The sequence below is a fragment of the Belonocnema kinseyi genome, chromosome 3, assembly GCF_010883055.1.
Source record: "Belonocnema kinseyi isolate 2016_QV_RU_SX_M_011 chromosome 3, B_treatae_v1, whole genome shotgun sequence".
Classification (NCBI taxonomy): domain Eukaryota; kingdom Metazoa; phylum Arthropoda; class Insecta; order Hymenoptera; family Cynipidae; genus Belonocnema; species Belonocnema kinseyi.
The window spans coordinates 113,002,965-113,020,091 of record NC_046659.1 but is presented as its reverse complement, the minus strand read 5'-3'; the positions used below and the strand labels follow the sequence as shown (position 1 = coordinate 113,020,091).

At 26.5% G+C, this 17,127-nt stretch overlaps 2 protein-coding genes across 4 annotated transcripts in view; one reads left to right on the top strand and one right to left on the bottom strand.

The window, feature by feature from the left end:
- Window positions 1-8,052, bottom strand: part of LOC117169413 (bifunctional transcriptional activator/DNA repair enzyme Ada) — a 34,739-nt gene extending 26,687 nt beyond the window's left edge. The window contains exon 1 of the mRNA XM_033355785.1: window positions 7,840-8,052. The gene's annotated coding sequence lies outside the window, so the exon portion shown is untranslated. The remainder of the gene's footprint in view (window positions 1-7,839) is intronic.
- A 348-nt stretch (window positions 8,053-8,400) lies between these two features.
- The window catches only part of LOC117168698 (serine-rich adhesin for platelets-like), a 46,290-nt gene continuing 37,563 nt past the window's right edge, over window positions 8,401-17,127 (top strand). For all 3 annotated transcript variants that reach the window (XR_004466541.1, XR_004466540.1, XM_033354384.1), the window contains exon 1: window positions 8,401-8,937. Coding sequence is in view for 1 of the 3 variants with exons in the window: in XM_033354384.1 (XP_033210275.1) it covers window positions 8,706-8,937 (232 nt within the window). In the remaining 2 variants the exon portion in view is untranslated. The remainder of the gene's footprint in view (window positions 8,938-17,127) is intronic.

The window sequence follows — 17,127 nt, the reverse complement described above, 5'->3', positions numbered from 1 at the left end:
AGTGGAAAACCTCCAGAACAGTATCCAAAACATCGATTTTTTGAAAAAAATATCAATTTATCACGTTTATTGTCCACTTACGCCGACTAGGAATTGTTTTTTAAAAAAAATGACTTAAAATTCGTGATCAGCGACCTCAAAAACCCCCAGTAAAGTATTTTCAATGTTTATAAATCGGTTTAAAATCGTAAACCTTGATTTTAATGTCATTTTAATCAAATTTGAAGCAAATTTTCACTTTTCGCGATTTTCTGCCTGTTCATCGCCGTATGGTGGGTTGAAATTTTTGTAAAAAAAAAAATCAAAACATGGTTTTCGATGTATTTTTTCCCGTAGAATTCGATTCTGAAGTCAAAAAAATAAAAATTTTCTTTATTTTTTTTTTATTTAAAAAAAACCATGAAAAAACCGTAAAAAATGAGGTTTTTCGAGCCAAACCCCATAAAAAATAGCTGGACCCTACTTTTTTATTGCAAATTCGGATACAGCGTCGAAAAATACATAAGAATATATAGGTCTGGTCAATTGCACAGACACTTTTGTTTTTTTTTGTGGGCCTGTGTTATTCTCTATTTATTCTCTAAATTATTTGTCACTTATTGTACTAATTTATTCTTTAATTTATTATGATTCATTCTGTTGGTCGTAAATCATAGCAATAACAATAATACTCTTCATTGATTTAGAAATAATATGGAAACGATAAAATTATCGGGCTACTAATCTAACCTCTTACTTTGAAACAAACTATCATTATTTTTTCTATTCATTCTGTTGATTATTTGTCATTTTATTTCACGGATTAGTGGAACTTTCCGGATTCATGAGTGTTTTATTAATAAACACCAAACAATGCCATTTCTGGAATTAGCCCACACTAACATTTGATGGAATAGCTCTTTTCATCCCATAGATTACCTTATACTCATTATGGATTATGTACTTTAAGACATAACATAAAAAAATCTTACCAAACATAACATCAAAACAAAAAAAGACGCTAAGAATTAATATGCATAAGACCAGGCATTTATTCTAATCATTAAATTCGGGATTCAACATAATTCCGACCTACCAAAACACTCATGAATCCTAAAATTTCCACAAATCGTATTATAAATCCTGCCTCTTCCTATAAACTTTAAATTCTTTTGAATCTGTTTTATTTACTGGGTGAAGAAAGATGGCACTGGCAATAATACTCTTAATTATTTTAGAAGTAATATGAAAACAATAAAATTATCGGGTTATTAACCTAACCTCTTTCTTTGTAACGAACTATAATTTTCTACATTCATTCTTAGAATTATTTTGGTGTTTCGCTAATGTTAAAGTTACATACACTTAGTATAGAAAAATGCGTTACTGACGGGGGGGGGGGGGATTTGCTAAAAAAAGTGTTACGTATTTTTCGAACGACCCCATACTCCTGGACCCCTTTCTTGTCCTCGAGTTTTGAATATCTACAGCAGTAGAAGTAAGCTCTTAAATTAAGTCCTTTTCTGTACCCAGTGGTGACACTATTTTTGTGAATATTTTTGAATATAAAAAAGCAACCAAGAATTAGAACAATTTTAATCCCTTTTAATTTAACAGATTTCGCTACTTTTACTAGGCAGTCTGATAAGTACCTGAAAATTCTAAGAGATGGCATTAGTATTCACTAATGTGGACCATTTTCGTCGAGCTTGATCCTTCAAATGACGCCTGTCAAAACTTCAACCATTTATGTTTACGCATTTACAAGATACAGCACTGAGAAGCGACTAACCTCCGAGTTTTTTTTAATATGGAAAAATCTGAGTTTCGAGTTTTGATCAAACACTACTATCTTCGCAAGAAAACGATATCCGAGACCAAGGCCAAGCTGGATAAGTATTACCCGCACTCTGCACCGTCGATTGGAACGATTCATAAGTGGTTTACCGAGTTTCGTTGTGGCCATACGAGCACCGTTGATGCTGAACGATCTGGGCGCCCAAAAGAGGTCACTACACCAGAAAATGTTGAAAAAATCCATGATATGATGTTGAATGATCCCAAAGTGAAATTGAGAGAGGTAGCTAATGCTTTAGGCATATCATTGGAACGTGTGGGCAATATCGTGCATTCAGTTTTGGGCATGTAGAAGCTCTGCGCACGATGGGTGCCGCGTTTGCTCACAGTGGACCAAAAACGAAGTCGTGTGACAACTTCCCAGAAGAATTTGGCATTATTTTCGCGTAAGCCGACCGAGGTTTTGTGCCGATTCATAACCATGGATGAAACTTGGATCCACTACTACACTCCTGAGTCAACGCAACAGGCAAAACAGTGGGTTTCACCGGGGCAAAGTGCTCCGAAGCGTCCAAAAACGCAACAATGGGTCGGAAAGGTTATGGCCTCCGTATTTTGGGATTCACATGGCATAAAATTCGTTGACTATCTTGAAAAAGGTAAAACCATAACCGGAGCATTCTATTCATCATTATTGGACCGATTGAAAATCGAAATCGCCGAAAAACGACCGCATTTGAAGAAGAAAAAACCGCTTTATTATCACGATAATGCGCCTGTTCATTCATGCTTATTTGCACAAGCAAAATTGCATGAAATCGGCTTCGAATTGGTTCCTCAGCCACCGTATTCACCAGACCTGGCCCCCAGCGCTATTACTTGTTCCCTAACCTGAAGAAATGGCTCACCGGTAAGCGTTTTTACTCAAATGAGGAGCTCACAGCTGAAACTGAGGCGTATTTTGGAGACCTTCCGATCGATTACTTTTCGGACGGTATCAAAAAGTTAGAAAATCGTTGGACTCGCTGTATCGACCTAAAAGGAGAGTATGTTGAAAAATAAAACCGACTTTGGCCAAAAAACGTCTCCGTGTTTCATTTTTCAGGGACTTATCAGACTGCCTAGTATATACTGCTTTTAGAATAATAATAAAGTAAAAAGCTTTTTGAAACATACCACCGGTCATTTTACGAAGTTAAGAATAATTATCACACACATGAATGTCGTAAAAAATAACTTTTTGAATTTTTGATCAGCATTTTATATGTTTGTGATTAATAATATTTAAAGAAAGTGAATATTTAAGCATAAAGATATTATTCTCGTGTACAGTCCTACTAGACTTTAAAAATTTCATGCTTTTAGAGCGCGTTTTAATGCTTCAAACGAAAATTGTTTTTTTAATTTATTTAAAGTTCCGTTTAGCAGCTCCGATCGGCTCTGAAAGGAATTGGAAACTTATAATTTTCGCCACTTAATGAGGATTAAAAAGCGAAGGACAGAAAAGTTACTCTTAGGGATTCCAAATTTTTCATACCTTTTAATGCAAGCTTTCTTAACGGGCATTTGGTAAACACTTTGTTTTAATCCGCTAAAAAATCTGCAGTATTTACCAAATAAGTCAGAAGATCCAAAGCGAGAACTTAATTTTCTTCTATTGCTAAATCGCTCATGTTCAACTTATACGGATCAAAAACTTCACGTAACGCAACTTTAACGTCATATCTAGTAAAATCATAACCCGTGAGGCTAGCAGAATAATTATTACCAAATATATTTTTCCGTATTTTGTTCATATTTCACAGGATATAAGGTTGACTTTTGGGTATAAATATGGCCGCCGTTGCACATAATAGGCGATATGCACGTGACGTCGCGTCGCAGCGTACCCACACGTACACTTCTGCCATCCAACTGAAAAGTCGGCCATGTTTATACCCCGATGTTCTTGTTTTGTATGGGAAGTGACTATATTTCCCACTTTTATTATATTAATTTTGTAATTTTTCGTTTCCACCCAGGAAAAACGAACCCATTGAAAAGACGGTTCTGTGAATTGCGTATCTTTCATTCGCAAATTCAGAAAGTTACAACTTAATCGGTTTGAGACTATGTGAATCGGTCATTTTCTCAAGCAGAATTTAAATCTGCTATGTACTGCAATTACCATTTCAAGCTAGGTCAGATTTAATCGGTTTCCCTCTTTTTTAATGAGACCGACTTTTTTTAGGTTAAACTTCCATATTTTACACGATTTTTTAAATTTATAAATTATCGAAAGATTAAAAGAAATCATGCGCAAGGCTACTAAATCCCTTTTGCTATTTTAGTTCTAGATGTTGTAAAAAGGCTTTTGCAGCATATTAGTTAATCAAAAAAATAATGACGACTAAAAGTCTTTAAAAAACCAATCGGCGGCTATCTGGAATTCCAGTGGAAAATACGCGATTCAGAAACCTTCGAAACCCATTCAACACAAGTGAATCGATTTTTGTTACCTGAGTTCGTTTTGTTAGTTTACAGTATATTTTAAGAAATCAGTGCTGTAATACTCTGGAATTATTCCCCCGAAAATTTACAAATTTAAAGCGTTTAGAATTTAAATTTTTCTATTTAAATTGCTGAAAAATGGTATATTTATATCTTATGAAATAAAAAATTAACATCTTTCAAATCTTAAAAATTGAAGATGAAAAATTAATTTAAAATTTTAGAAAAAGCATTAAGTGTTTTCTTTATTGAAAAAACCGACAAATTTCAACTAACACCTCTAGTAAAGAGGTGTTAGTTGAAATTTGCCGGTTTTTTCAATAAAGAAAACACTTAATTTTCAAGGGAATCCCAAAAAAAAATGTATTCAAAGTATTGACCATTGGATTCTGCACATTTTGCCCATCTTTCAGGCAAATCATGGATACCATTCCAAAAAAAATTTTCCTCTTTCGAGGCAAATCATTCGACGAGCCATTTTTCGACATCTTCAAAATTGGCGAAGCGCTGCTCTGCGAGTGAGTGTCCCATCGATGCGAAAAGGTGATAGTCGAACGGGGCGAGGTCTGGAGAGTACGGCGGGTGCGATAATATTTCCCAATTCAATGCTTTTAATGTGTTCTTCACCACTTTAGCGGTATGAGACGGTGCGTTGTCATGTCGTAGGATAACTTTGCCATGTCTTCAGGCCTATTCCGGCCGTTTTTCGATCAACGCATTTATAAGTCTTGAATTGTTATTTGGTTAAAAAATCTGTAGTATTAACCAAATAAGTCAGAAGATCCTAAAGTAGCAACTGCGGGAATTTCAGTTTCTTCTATTGATAAATCGCGTACGTTCAACTTATACGGATCAAAACCTTCAGACATAGCAACTTTAACTTTATATCTAGTAAAACCATCAACCGTGAGGTACCAAAATAATTATTATCAAATATATTTGACATTTTCCCGGAATTGGGCTATATTGCACAGGCACTAAGAATGACTGAGGGGTATAAATATGGCCGCCGTTACTTGACTGCGGTGCGGGTAAGAGGTACTCAGTCTTGCGAACCCTTGAATACCACCTATTAGTTTCAACAACTTCCTTCGTTACACCCTACATTAGGGCGGTTTAAATTTAAACCTGAAAACATTCTATTTATGATGCCCCCCCCCCCCCCCCAATTTATTCGCTTTCTGGCTGAGGTTGAGGGAGCCACATTTTAAATTATTGAGTGGACATATTACTCCTGAGACACTTTTTAAATTAGAAGTTAAATTATTTTAACTTTAAGTCGTTGCAAATGAAAAATTGTTCAGTTGCAGGGCGAATTTTCAACAAAACTAATTAATTTTTACTATAAAATATCAATTTTCAAACCAAAATGAAATGTTTATATTTACAGTTGAAAACATTAATTTTTAACAACAAAAAAGACGAATTGTCGACAAAATAAATGCATTTTCCAACAAATAGTTGACTTTTCAACTAAAGAAGGCACATTTTCATTTTTAAACAAACCCAGAGTAGTAAACTTTTCAGGATGAAAAATTAATTTTAAATAACAACTAGAGTGTTTTGAACAAAATAGTTATATTTTTAACCAAATAAATAAATTTCCAACTAAAATGAGGAATTCTCTAACCAAAAAATAATAATTTTCAACCAAAAAAGATGAATTCTCTACAAAAAATGTAACAGTTGATCTTTCAACTTAAAATAGTTGTGATTTTAAACGAAAAACAGTTGAATTTAACCAAAAAATGCAATTTTTAAATCAAATTCATAGGAATTTAAATCAAATAATTGCACTTTCAACTGAAGAAGATATTTTTTCCAAATCGTAAAAATGTAGTATTTTCCGAAAATTTAACTATTATTTATTTATTTAATGTAACTATTCAATTTTGGTTTAAGAATTGATCTTTCTTACATCAAAATTAATATATAGTTAAATTTTCAGTTGAAAAATAATAATTTCCAACCAAACCAAATAATTTTTAACTAAATAATTAAATTTTGAATACAAAAAAGGGTTTATCAAGAGGATTGATGAATTAACAACAAAAACATGTTTTTTAACAAATTAGTTTTACTTTTAAGTATATAGTAGAATTAAAAAAAAAAATTCCGCAAAAAACGCAATAGTTGATGTTTCAACTAAAAAAAAATGTTTAACCAAAACAGTTGAATGCAACCAAAAAGACACATTTTCAACAAAAATATATAAACTTTGAACGAAAAAAACATCAATGTTCACAACATAGTGGATTATTTAAATTTTCAGCAAAGAAAATTAATTTTAAAGGACTGAAAAAAACTAATTTCAAAGGACTAAAAAACTAATTTTAAAATTAATAAAAAACTTATTTTCAACTAAAGAAATTAATTTGCAACCAAAAAAGTACATTTTTCTCTACAAAGATGGAATTTCAACCAAATGCGGATTAGTTAATTTTTTAGACTAAAAAAATTAATTTTTAATAACAAATAAAGTGTTTTCAGCAAAATAGTTAAATTTGTAACCAAAGAGATGCATTTTCAGTTAAAAATAAGGAATTTGAACCAAAAAGTTAATTTTCAACCAAAATGATTAATTTTCAAAAAATTAGTTGAATTTTGAACTAAAGAAGATAAATTTTTAATCAAAGCTGAGTGGTTTATTTTTCAAAATAAAAAAATCGATTTGAAAAATTGTTTTTTAACCAAATATTTAAATTTTGAATAGAAAAAAAATTTTTTCGACCAAAAAAGATGAATTCTCCATAAAAAATGTAATTTCTGATGTTTCAACTAAAAAATATTGCAATTTTAAATCAAAAACAGTTGAAGTTACGCAAAAAAATACGAATCTTCGACAAAAATATATGAATTTTCAACGAAAAATATCAATTTTATCAAATAAATAAAAAAACTAATTCTCATACAAAGAAATGAATTTGCAACAACAAAAAAATAAAGTTTTATCCAAGAATATAGATCTTGAACAAAACACGAATTAGTTAATTTTTCAAGCTAAAAAAGTAATTTTCAATAACAAATGAAGTGTTTTCAACAAAATATTTAAATTTGTATCCAAGGAAATAAATTTTTAACTAAAATGAGGAATTAATAACCAAAAAAATAAATTTTTAAGCAAAGGATTAATTTTTATCTAATAAGATTAATTTTCTACAACCAAAAAATAGGTATCAAACAACAGTAACAAAATAATTTTCAACCAAGAAGATTATTTTTCTATTAACAAAGACGAATTTTTAAACCAAATTTTAATTTTTAACTAAAACAATTATTTTTCAACCAAAAGCATTAATTTTCAAACAATTGATACCATTTTTTAACTGTAAAGAAGATAAATTTTCACCTTACGCGCAGAAGTTCAATTTTCATGTTAAAAAAATTAGTTTCCAAAAAATAAGTTTTCAAGAAAATATTTACATTTTTAATAGAAAAGAAATATTTTTCAACCTAAATGATAAATAAAAAAGTGAATTTAAAAAACCTGAATTTAACCAAAAAATACGATTTTGAACGAAATATTCGAAAAAAGAATTGTTATGAACAATAATTATTGATATTATTACTTACCTGTGAAGATTAAACTTTAGAAACGTTGTATTTACGTCATGTACGTCGTTTCAAATTTGTCAAGAAAACAATAATTATACTAAATTTTCACAACAATATTTGTTAATTACACGCGTATTGTCAACAGAACAACAAAACTTTTGAAAATAACGCAACTTAATATCCAATTTATAAACAAAAATCACGAAAATCAATATTAGGTAAGATTGCGTGATTGGATGATGCAAGATGATGCAAAACTCCAAAATTGAAGATTCAAGGATTTAAATCACAAACAGAATCAGCTGATTCAACAGCTGACTTTCGCCATTTTTTAAAAGCTAAAAATCTTTCCTAATATAAAAAAAATATTCAACGTTAAAATTAAATGTTATCAATATCTCTGCAAAAAGTGACATTTAATACGCAAGATTACCGCTTTTGTCTTAAAAATGGTGTATTATAAAAAAAATAATTTTTAAACCGCGAAGAATCAACGCACGCGCAGAAGTTGTAACAGGGATCAGCGCCCTCACGATCATCAGTCCACATGACGTCACAAAGCTGAAGACAATTTGACAATATGGCTGCGAACCTGTATTTACGGAACATCATCGACGAATCTTGTGAAAGGAAGTGCGCGAATCGTGATTTTAATTTCGTTTTTCCTAAAAATAATTAACACGAGGAGTTAAATAAATAATATATTTTATAAATCCGTTGGAAAAATTTACGCTTAATTCAGTAAACTCGGTGTTTTATGGGGTACTTCGCAGCGACTTTAAACGCGTAATAACCTCGGCCTTCGTTTATTGGAAATGCAAGTTTTCTCTCTTTTTATGAATATCTAATTAGTTTTTAGTCGATTTAAGGGTAAGTTAGTGCAAATGGCCAGTGATTTCTCGAGTGGTTGTACGGAAGCGGTTGACGTTTTAGATGAGAAAGAAGAAGGAGAGATATCACTCGAAGATGTCAGCTCCTCGGAAGAAGGACACCAGAATTATGGATGTAATTCGAGAAGCATTGAGCAGTGTCCTGGATGTTCTTCAACACAGCATTGCGCCTCCTGGTGTACCACTGCCGCCAGAACGAATCGCTCGAAGGCTTTACAAAAAAAAGGTACTTCTCGTCAATTGATTCTTGGAGTTAGAAAGCATTTTGTTATCTAATAGTTAACCTCTTATTCATAACAAAATTCAAGGGCAAGAGATAGAATTGAATTGTCCAATTCATTGCTCTCTTACTCATCATTTTTTTTATTAAACGTTCGACGAACGTATTGATTGTCAAAGTTGAAGTTTGTAGGTTATCTTTCTAGAAGTTTGAAAAGCAGGCCAAACACACATGTAACGTGTAGATTCTTTTCATTTTATTTGAGACACGTAATCTCTCTATGATTCGTCGTGGGTGAGAAGTTTTTTCCTGGAATCTTGCTTGAAAGATTGAGTTCCGATTGTGGAAAAAATGTTTGAGAGAGATTTTTATGAGTTGAACATGTCGAATTAAAATCAATTGTTATTTATCTTACAAAATTTCGGACTATGGTGGTGGATTTTGGTCTAGATATACATTTGTAGTCAATCCAAAGGTCATTTATGTATTATTTGAGTTGAAAGTTAAAATTTCCTTCAATATTTTGTTTTCAAACTTTGTTTCTTGTTTAAAATCAAGAAGATTAATTTTTTACAAAAATTTTTGATGAAAAATGATTCTTTCTACAAAAATTTAACTATTTCGTTAAAAATTCCTTTTTTTTTTTGTTAAAAATTTATTATTTATTATATTGGTTTGAAAATATATCTTCTTGAGTTGAAAATGCAACTATTTGATTCAAATTCTCATTTATTTTGTTTAAAAAAAATGGTATTTTTGGTTAAATTGAACTGTTTTTGGTTTAAAATTGAAATCTTTATTTTATTTTTTTGTTAAAACTACTTCGTTAAAAAAATCCTTTTTTAGTTTGATTCATTATTTTAATTGAAAACCCTTTTTTCTATTTAATACTTAAATATTTTCTTGAAAACTCTGTTTTTGTTGAAAATTAATTTTGTTGGTGAAAAATTCTTCATTTTAGTTTAAAATGTACTTTGTTGTTAAAATTGAACTATTTAGTTTAAGAAATTCCTTTTTGTTGTCAAAAATTAATTGTATAAACTGAAGATGTAACTATTCTATTTCTGGTTCAAAACTGATATTTTTTACTTGAAAATTCGTGTATTTGGTTGAAAATGATTATTTTTTAACAGAAAATTTAACCAGTTTGGTTTGAAAATATATCTTCTTGAGTTGAAAATGCAACTATTTGATTCAAATTCTTATTTATTTTGTTTAAAAAAATGGTATTTTTCGTTATCTTATAATCTTTTTTTTTTGTTGTTAAAACGTCTAATATTACATTTTTTGTGGAGAATTTATCTTTTTGGTTGAAAATTAAACTACTTCGTAAAAAAAATCTTTTTTTAGTTTGATTCATTATTTTAATTGAAAACCCTTTTTTCTATTTAATATTTAAATATTTTCTTGAAAACAAAAGTTTTTGTTGAAAATTAATTTTCTTGGTGAAAAATGCCTAATTTCAATTACAAATTAATTTTTTTGGTTAAAATTGAACTATTTACTTTGAAAAACTCCTTTTTATTGTTAAAAATTAATTGTATAAACTGAAAATATAACTATTCTATTTCTGGTTCAAAACTGATATTTTTTACTTGAAAATTCATGTATTTGGCTTAAAATTATAATTTTTTCAACTTAAAATTAAACTAGTTTTGTTTGAAAATATGCCTTCTTCATTTTAAAACGCAACTATTTCATTCAAATTGTTATTTACTTTATTAAAAAATGGAATTTTTTTGGTTAAAATGACCTGTTTTTTGGTTTAAAATTAAAAATTTTTATTTCTATTTGTTAAAACGTCTCCCTATTTCCTTTTTTTTGGAGAATTAACCTTTTTTGATTGAAAACTAAACTACTTCGTTAAAAAATCTTTCCTTTTTTAGTTTGATTCGTCAATTTAGTTTAAAACCCTTTTTTTCTATTTAAGATTTAAATTTTTTGATGAAAACTCTTTTTTTTATTAAAAATTAATTTTTTAGTCTGAAAATTTGACTACTCAGCCTTTGGTTGAAAATTACTTTTTTTGGTGAAAAATTCTTAAATCCATTTAAGAATGTATTTTGTTGTTCAAATTGAACTAATTCGTTAAAAATTCCTTTTGTTTGTTTAACATTAATTGTTTATACTGCAAATAAACTATTCCATTTCTGGTTCAAAACTGATATTTTTTACTTGAAAATTCATGTATTTGGTTGAAAATAATCCTTTTGACAGAAAATTGAACTAGTTTTGTTTGAAAATATATCTTCTTGAGTTGGAAATGCAACTTTTTGATTCCAATTCCTATTTATTTGGTTAAAAAATTGTATTTTTTCGTTAAATTGAACTGTTTTATTTTAAATTAAAATATTTTTTTTTGTTAAAACGTCTACTATTACATTTTTTTTTGAGAATTGATCTGTTTTGGTTGAGAATTTAACTACTTACTTTAAAATAAAATCCTTTTTTAGTTCGATTCATTATTTTAATTGAAAACCCTTTTTTTTATTTAAGATTTAAATATTTTCTTGAAAACTCTTTTCTTTATGAAAATTAATTTTTTTGTTGAAAAATTCTTCATTTTAGTTAAAAATGTACTTTGTTGTTAAAATTGAACTATTTCGTTAAAAATTCTTTTTTTTTTTTGTTAAAAATTAATTGTTTATACTGAAAATATTACTATTCAATTTCTGGTTCAAAACCGATATTTCTTACTTGAAAATTCATGTATTTGGTTGAAAAGTATTATTTTTTAACTGAAAATTGAATTAGTTTGGTTTAAAAATATATCTTCTTGAGCTGAAAATGCAACTATTCGATACAAATTCTTATTTATTTAGTTAAAAAATGGTCTTTTTGGTTGAAAATTACAATCTTTTTTTTTGTTAAAACATTTACTATAATGTTTTTTGTGAAAAATTGATTTTTTTGGTTGAAAATTAAACTACTTAGTTGAAAATGAAACTACTTCGTTAAAAAAATTCCTTTTTTTAGTTTGATTTATCATTTTAGTTGAAAACCCTTTTTCTATTAAAGATTTAAATATTTTGTTTAAAACTCTTTTTTTGTTGAAAATTAATTTTCTTGGTGAAAAATTCCTAGTTTCAATTAAAAATTTATTTTTTGTTAAGATTGAACTATTTAGTTTTAAAAATTCCTTTTTTTTTTTTAAATTAATTGATTACCTGAAGATATAACTATTCTTTTTCTGGTTCAAAACTCATATTTTTTACTTGAAACTTCATGTATTTGGTTGAAAATTATTATTTTTTAACAGAAAAATTTATTTGAAAATGCAACTATTTTATTCAAATACTTATTTATTTTGTTCAAAAATGGTATTTTTAGTTAAACAAATTTTTCTTTTTAATTTAATTTATCATTTTAGTTAAAAGCCCTTTTTTCTATTTAAGATGTAAATATTGTGTTGAAAACTCTTTTTTTGTTGAAAATTAATTTTTTTGTGTGAAAAATTCTTAATTTTAGTTGCAAATTTATTTTGTTGTTAAAATCGAACTATTTTGTTAAAAATTCCTTTTTGTTGTTAAAAATTAATTATTTAACCTGAAGATATAACTATTTTTTTCTGTTTCAAAACTGATATTTTTTAGTTGAAAATTCATGTATTTGGTTGAAAATTATTATTATATTTGAACTGAAAATTGAACTAGTATTGTTTGAAAATAAATCTTCTTGAGTTGAAAATGCAACTTTTTTATTCAAATTCCTATTTATTTTTTTGAAAAAATGGTCTTTTTTGGTTAACTTAAACTGTATTTGGATTAAAATTAAAATCTTTTGTTTAAAACATATACATAGAATCAAATTTTTTCTTGAGAATTAATCTTTTTTGGTTGAAAATTAAACTACTTATTTGAAAAGTAAACTAATTCGTTAAAAAATCTCTTCTTTCTTAGTTTGATTCATTATTTGATTTGAAACACTTTTTTCTTTTAAATATTTTGTTGAAAACTTTTTTTTATTGTTTAAAATTAATTTGTTTTTATCCTCAAAATTTATCTACTCCGCGTTATTGGAAAATTTGTTTAGTGAAAAATTTCTTGTTTTAGTTGAAAATTATTTTTTTTTTTCTTTAAAAATTTCATTATTTTGTTGGAAATACTTCTTTTGTTGTTGTTCAAAATTAATTTTTTGTCGGAAAATTAAAAAAACTCCGAGTTGGGTTAAATATGTATGTTCTTTAGTTTAAAAGTCAAATATTTGGTTGAATAGGCATTTATTGTGTTGACAATTCATCTTTTGTGGTTAAAAATTAATGTTTACAACTGTAAATATAACTATTGCATTTTGGTGTGAAAATTGATTTTTCATTTGAAAATTAAGGAATTTTATTAAAAATTCGTGTTTTTTTTGTTGAAAATTAATCTTCTTGGTTTTAAATTCACGCCTTTCCTTAAAAATTGCACTATTTTATAGAAAATTAATTTTTCTGTTTAAAAATGATTGAAAAAAATAAAATAAAATTCATCATTTTAGTGGATTTTTTATGTTGAAAATGTGTCTTTTCTGATAGAATATTATCTTTTTGGTTGCAAATTCATTTCTTTGGTTAAATTTTGTTTTTATTCATTTAAAATTAATTTTTTGCTGAAAATTTAACTATTTTTTAGTTGAAAATTCATGTATTTTGTTAAAAAATTGTCTTTTTTTGTATAAAATTAATCCCAGTCGTTTGAAATTAATTCCCTTTGTTAAAAATTCATCTGTCGGATTCAAAATTAATTTCTTTGGTTGGAAATGGAACTATTTTCTTGAAAATTCAACTGTTGTTTTAGTAGAAAATTAATCTTATTAGTTGAAAATGTATCCTTTAGGTTGAAAATTCATGAATTTTGTTAAAGAATTCGCATTTTGTGGCAGAATATTAATTTTATTCGTGAAAAAAACAATTTTTTAGTTGAATATTAAACTATTTTGTTGAAAATTCGTTTTTCATGATTAAAATTTTCTCAACTGTATCTAAATCTATTTCATTTTCGGTTAAAAAATCGTCTTTTTTGTAGAAAATTAATCTTTCTTGGAAAAAATTCGTTTTTGTTTTTTGTTGTTGTTAAAGATTCTCCATTTTAGTAGAAAAATAATTTTTATTATTGAAAATGTATCTTTTTGCTTGAAAATTATTTTTTGTTATTAAAAATTCATACGTTTCGTTAAAAAGTCCTCTTTTGTAGTAAATTTTAATCTTCTTTGTAGAAAGTTTATACTTTTGTTGAAGATTTCCCATTTTGTTATAAATTTATATAATTGGTTAAAAATTTAACTATTTTATTAAAAATTCATATTTTTTAGTTGAAAATCAATCTTGTTGGTGGAATTATCTTAATTATTTGAAAGTTCAACTATGTGGTTCAAACTTGATGCATTCTTTTTTGTTGAAAATTCGTTCTTTTTGGATTGAAAATTAATCTATTTTGGTAGAAATTACATTTTTTTGTCGATTTTAACTGGTTTTTTTTTTTTTGAGAAGTAAAATGTTTTTTAGCGATGACTAATTCATATTTTCGGATACAGAAACCAAGAATATTAAAAATTTAACCAAAAATACGAATTTTCAACAAAATATATAAATTTTACTCTAAAAAAATTAATTTTCAAACCAAAATAAAATATTTTTTTTTTACAAGTTAGAAAATTTTTAATCATATAAAACGAATTTTCAGCCAAAAACAATGATTTTTTCACGAAGTAGATACATTAATATGATACATTTTCAAACATAAAAATTAATTTTTAACCAAAATGGGGAATCTTTACAATAACAAAAAACGAATTTTCAACAAATGAGGATATATTTTTAACTAAGATGAATAACTTTCTATAACAAAAAAAAAAGAGTTTTTAACATAATCGTTAAATTTCTAACAAAAGGAATGCATTTTCAACTAAAATGAGTAATTTTTAACAACAAAAAATCAATAATTTGCTACCAAGAAGATTAATTTTCTACAAACAAAAAGGATGTTCAAGAAAATACATACTTAATTTTTTTAGCCAAGCAGTTGAATTTTCTGGTAAAAAATTAATTTTCAGGTAAAAAAAGGTTTTTAAACAAAATAGTTTAATTGTGAACCAAAGAAATTAATTTTTAACTCAAGTGAGGATTTTTTAACCAAAAAAATTAACTTTTAATCAAGCTGATTAATTTTCTACCAGTAAGATGAATTTTTCATTCTACCCCAAAAGGCGAATTAAAAAAAAAAGCAAAAATGATGTATATTTTTTGTTTAGAAAATTAATCTAATTGATTAAGAATCTGTATTTTTTAATCTAAATTAATTTTGTTGGTTTTAAATTTATTTCTTTTGTGAAAAATTAGTTTTTTATTCCAAAATTTATTTTTTAAACTGAAAATTTAACTATTTGTTGCAAATTTCTTTTTTATGGTTAATAATTTTCTTGTCTGTAAGTATAACTTCCATTTTTTTGTTGAAAATTGATCTTTTTTAGTTGAAAATTCATGTATTTTGTAGAAAATGTAGATTTTTTTTATAGAAAACGAGACCGATCGTGCGACTGAGTGCGCGTGTTTTCGTCATTTGAGATATTTTGTAATTACCTTTGAATTTTTCTTTGCAGGTTGAACCATTTCGACTTGTATCGAAAATTCTTTTTTTCATTGTATAATTATTTTTCTAACTAAAAGTTGAAGTATTCTTTGTTTTTTTTTTTAATTGAAAATTGATATTTTTTAGTTGAAAACTCGTGTATTTTGTTGAAAATGTGTCTTTTTTTATAGAAAGCGAGACCAATCGTGCATATTTTGTAATTATGTTTGAAATTTTTTTTGCTGCTTGAACCATTTTGAATTTTATCGAAACATCGTCTTTTTTTTATTACATATTTATTTTTCTAACTGAAAATTGAAGTATTTTTTGTTTTTTAACGAAAATTTATCTTTTTTAGTTAAAAATTCATGTATTTTGTTGAAAATATGTCTTTCGGTAGAAAATAAATCTTTTGGATTGAAAATTTATTTGATTGAAAATGTAACTATTATGATGAGAATTGTTTTTTGTTTACTTAAAAATTATTTATTTAAAAATTATTATTTATTTAACTAAAAATTGTACTTCCATTTTTGCTTGCAAATTCAATTATTTTGTTGAAAACTTGTCTATTTTTTAGTTGAAATTTCATATTTCAACGTCAAATTCATTTTTTTTGTTGTTAAAGATTCATATCTTTGGTTGAAAAGTTAATTTACTATTTTGTTGAAATTTTTTTAAAAATTTATCTTAATGGTATCAGAAGTGTAATATTTTCTAAAATATGTGACTTTTCAGCTTCACACATATTCTATTTTTGATTGAAAATTTGTCATTTTTATATGAAAATTAAATTCCTTATATTCATTAATTTGGTTGATTTTTTTTTCAATTCACTATTTTGCTAAAAAAAACCATACTACCTCTTTAATAATTTTATTCAAACAAAGTTATTCTCTTTTTTTTAATTACCCCAAGTCTGATATAATGCAGTTTGAAATAAGACCGATTTGAAATTTATTAAACATTTTCAATTAGCAGAAAATCATTCATCATAAATGTAATTGATTAAAAAAAGATTCAATAAAATCAGCAATTTTATTTTCATTTCAATCCTATCTCTTCTTCCATGATGCTATTTTTATTATTATCTGGTATTTTATTTATATTGTTATTTACTTTTATTACTATAAATTAAGTAATTTTGTCATACCTGAAATAAAAACAAAAATGTAATCATTTAATTAATGACTCCTTGGTCATTTTTGTTTTTAAATCAAAATGAGCAGCCGCTGTTTTTTAATTCAATATAAAATAAAATAATTACTAGAGTGAGTTTAAATGATTACATTTGAAGAAATGATTGCATCTATTTTATAAACATTGTACTATTTTTATTCGTTCGTAATACGCTGAAATACTTTAAGCTTAAGCTATTTGTTTACGACATTATAAATAAACGCTATCCATGACGTTTACGAATAACTGCTTTGTTTTTTTTTTCTTTTGAAAGATTATTTGAAAATACGTTAAAACTGATAACCGCTCACTTGTATCAGTAAAGTTAATTTATTTAAAAAAAAAAACAGAACAAGTTATAACGTTGTGGTGATAAACTAAAAGTAAGTTTAATGTATATTATTGAAACTCTCTAATTTGTATTCTAGTTTTTATCTACTTTTATATGTATGTACGATTACAATTATTT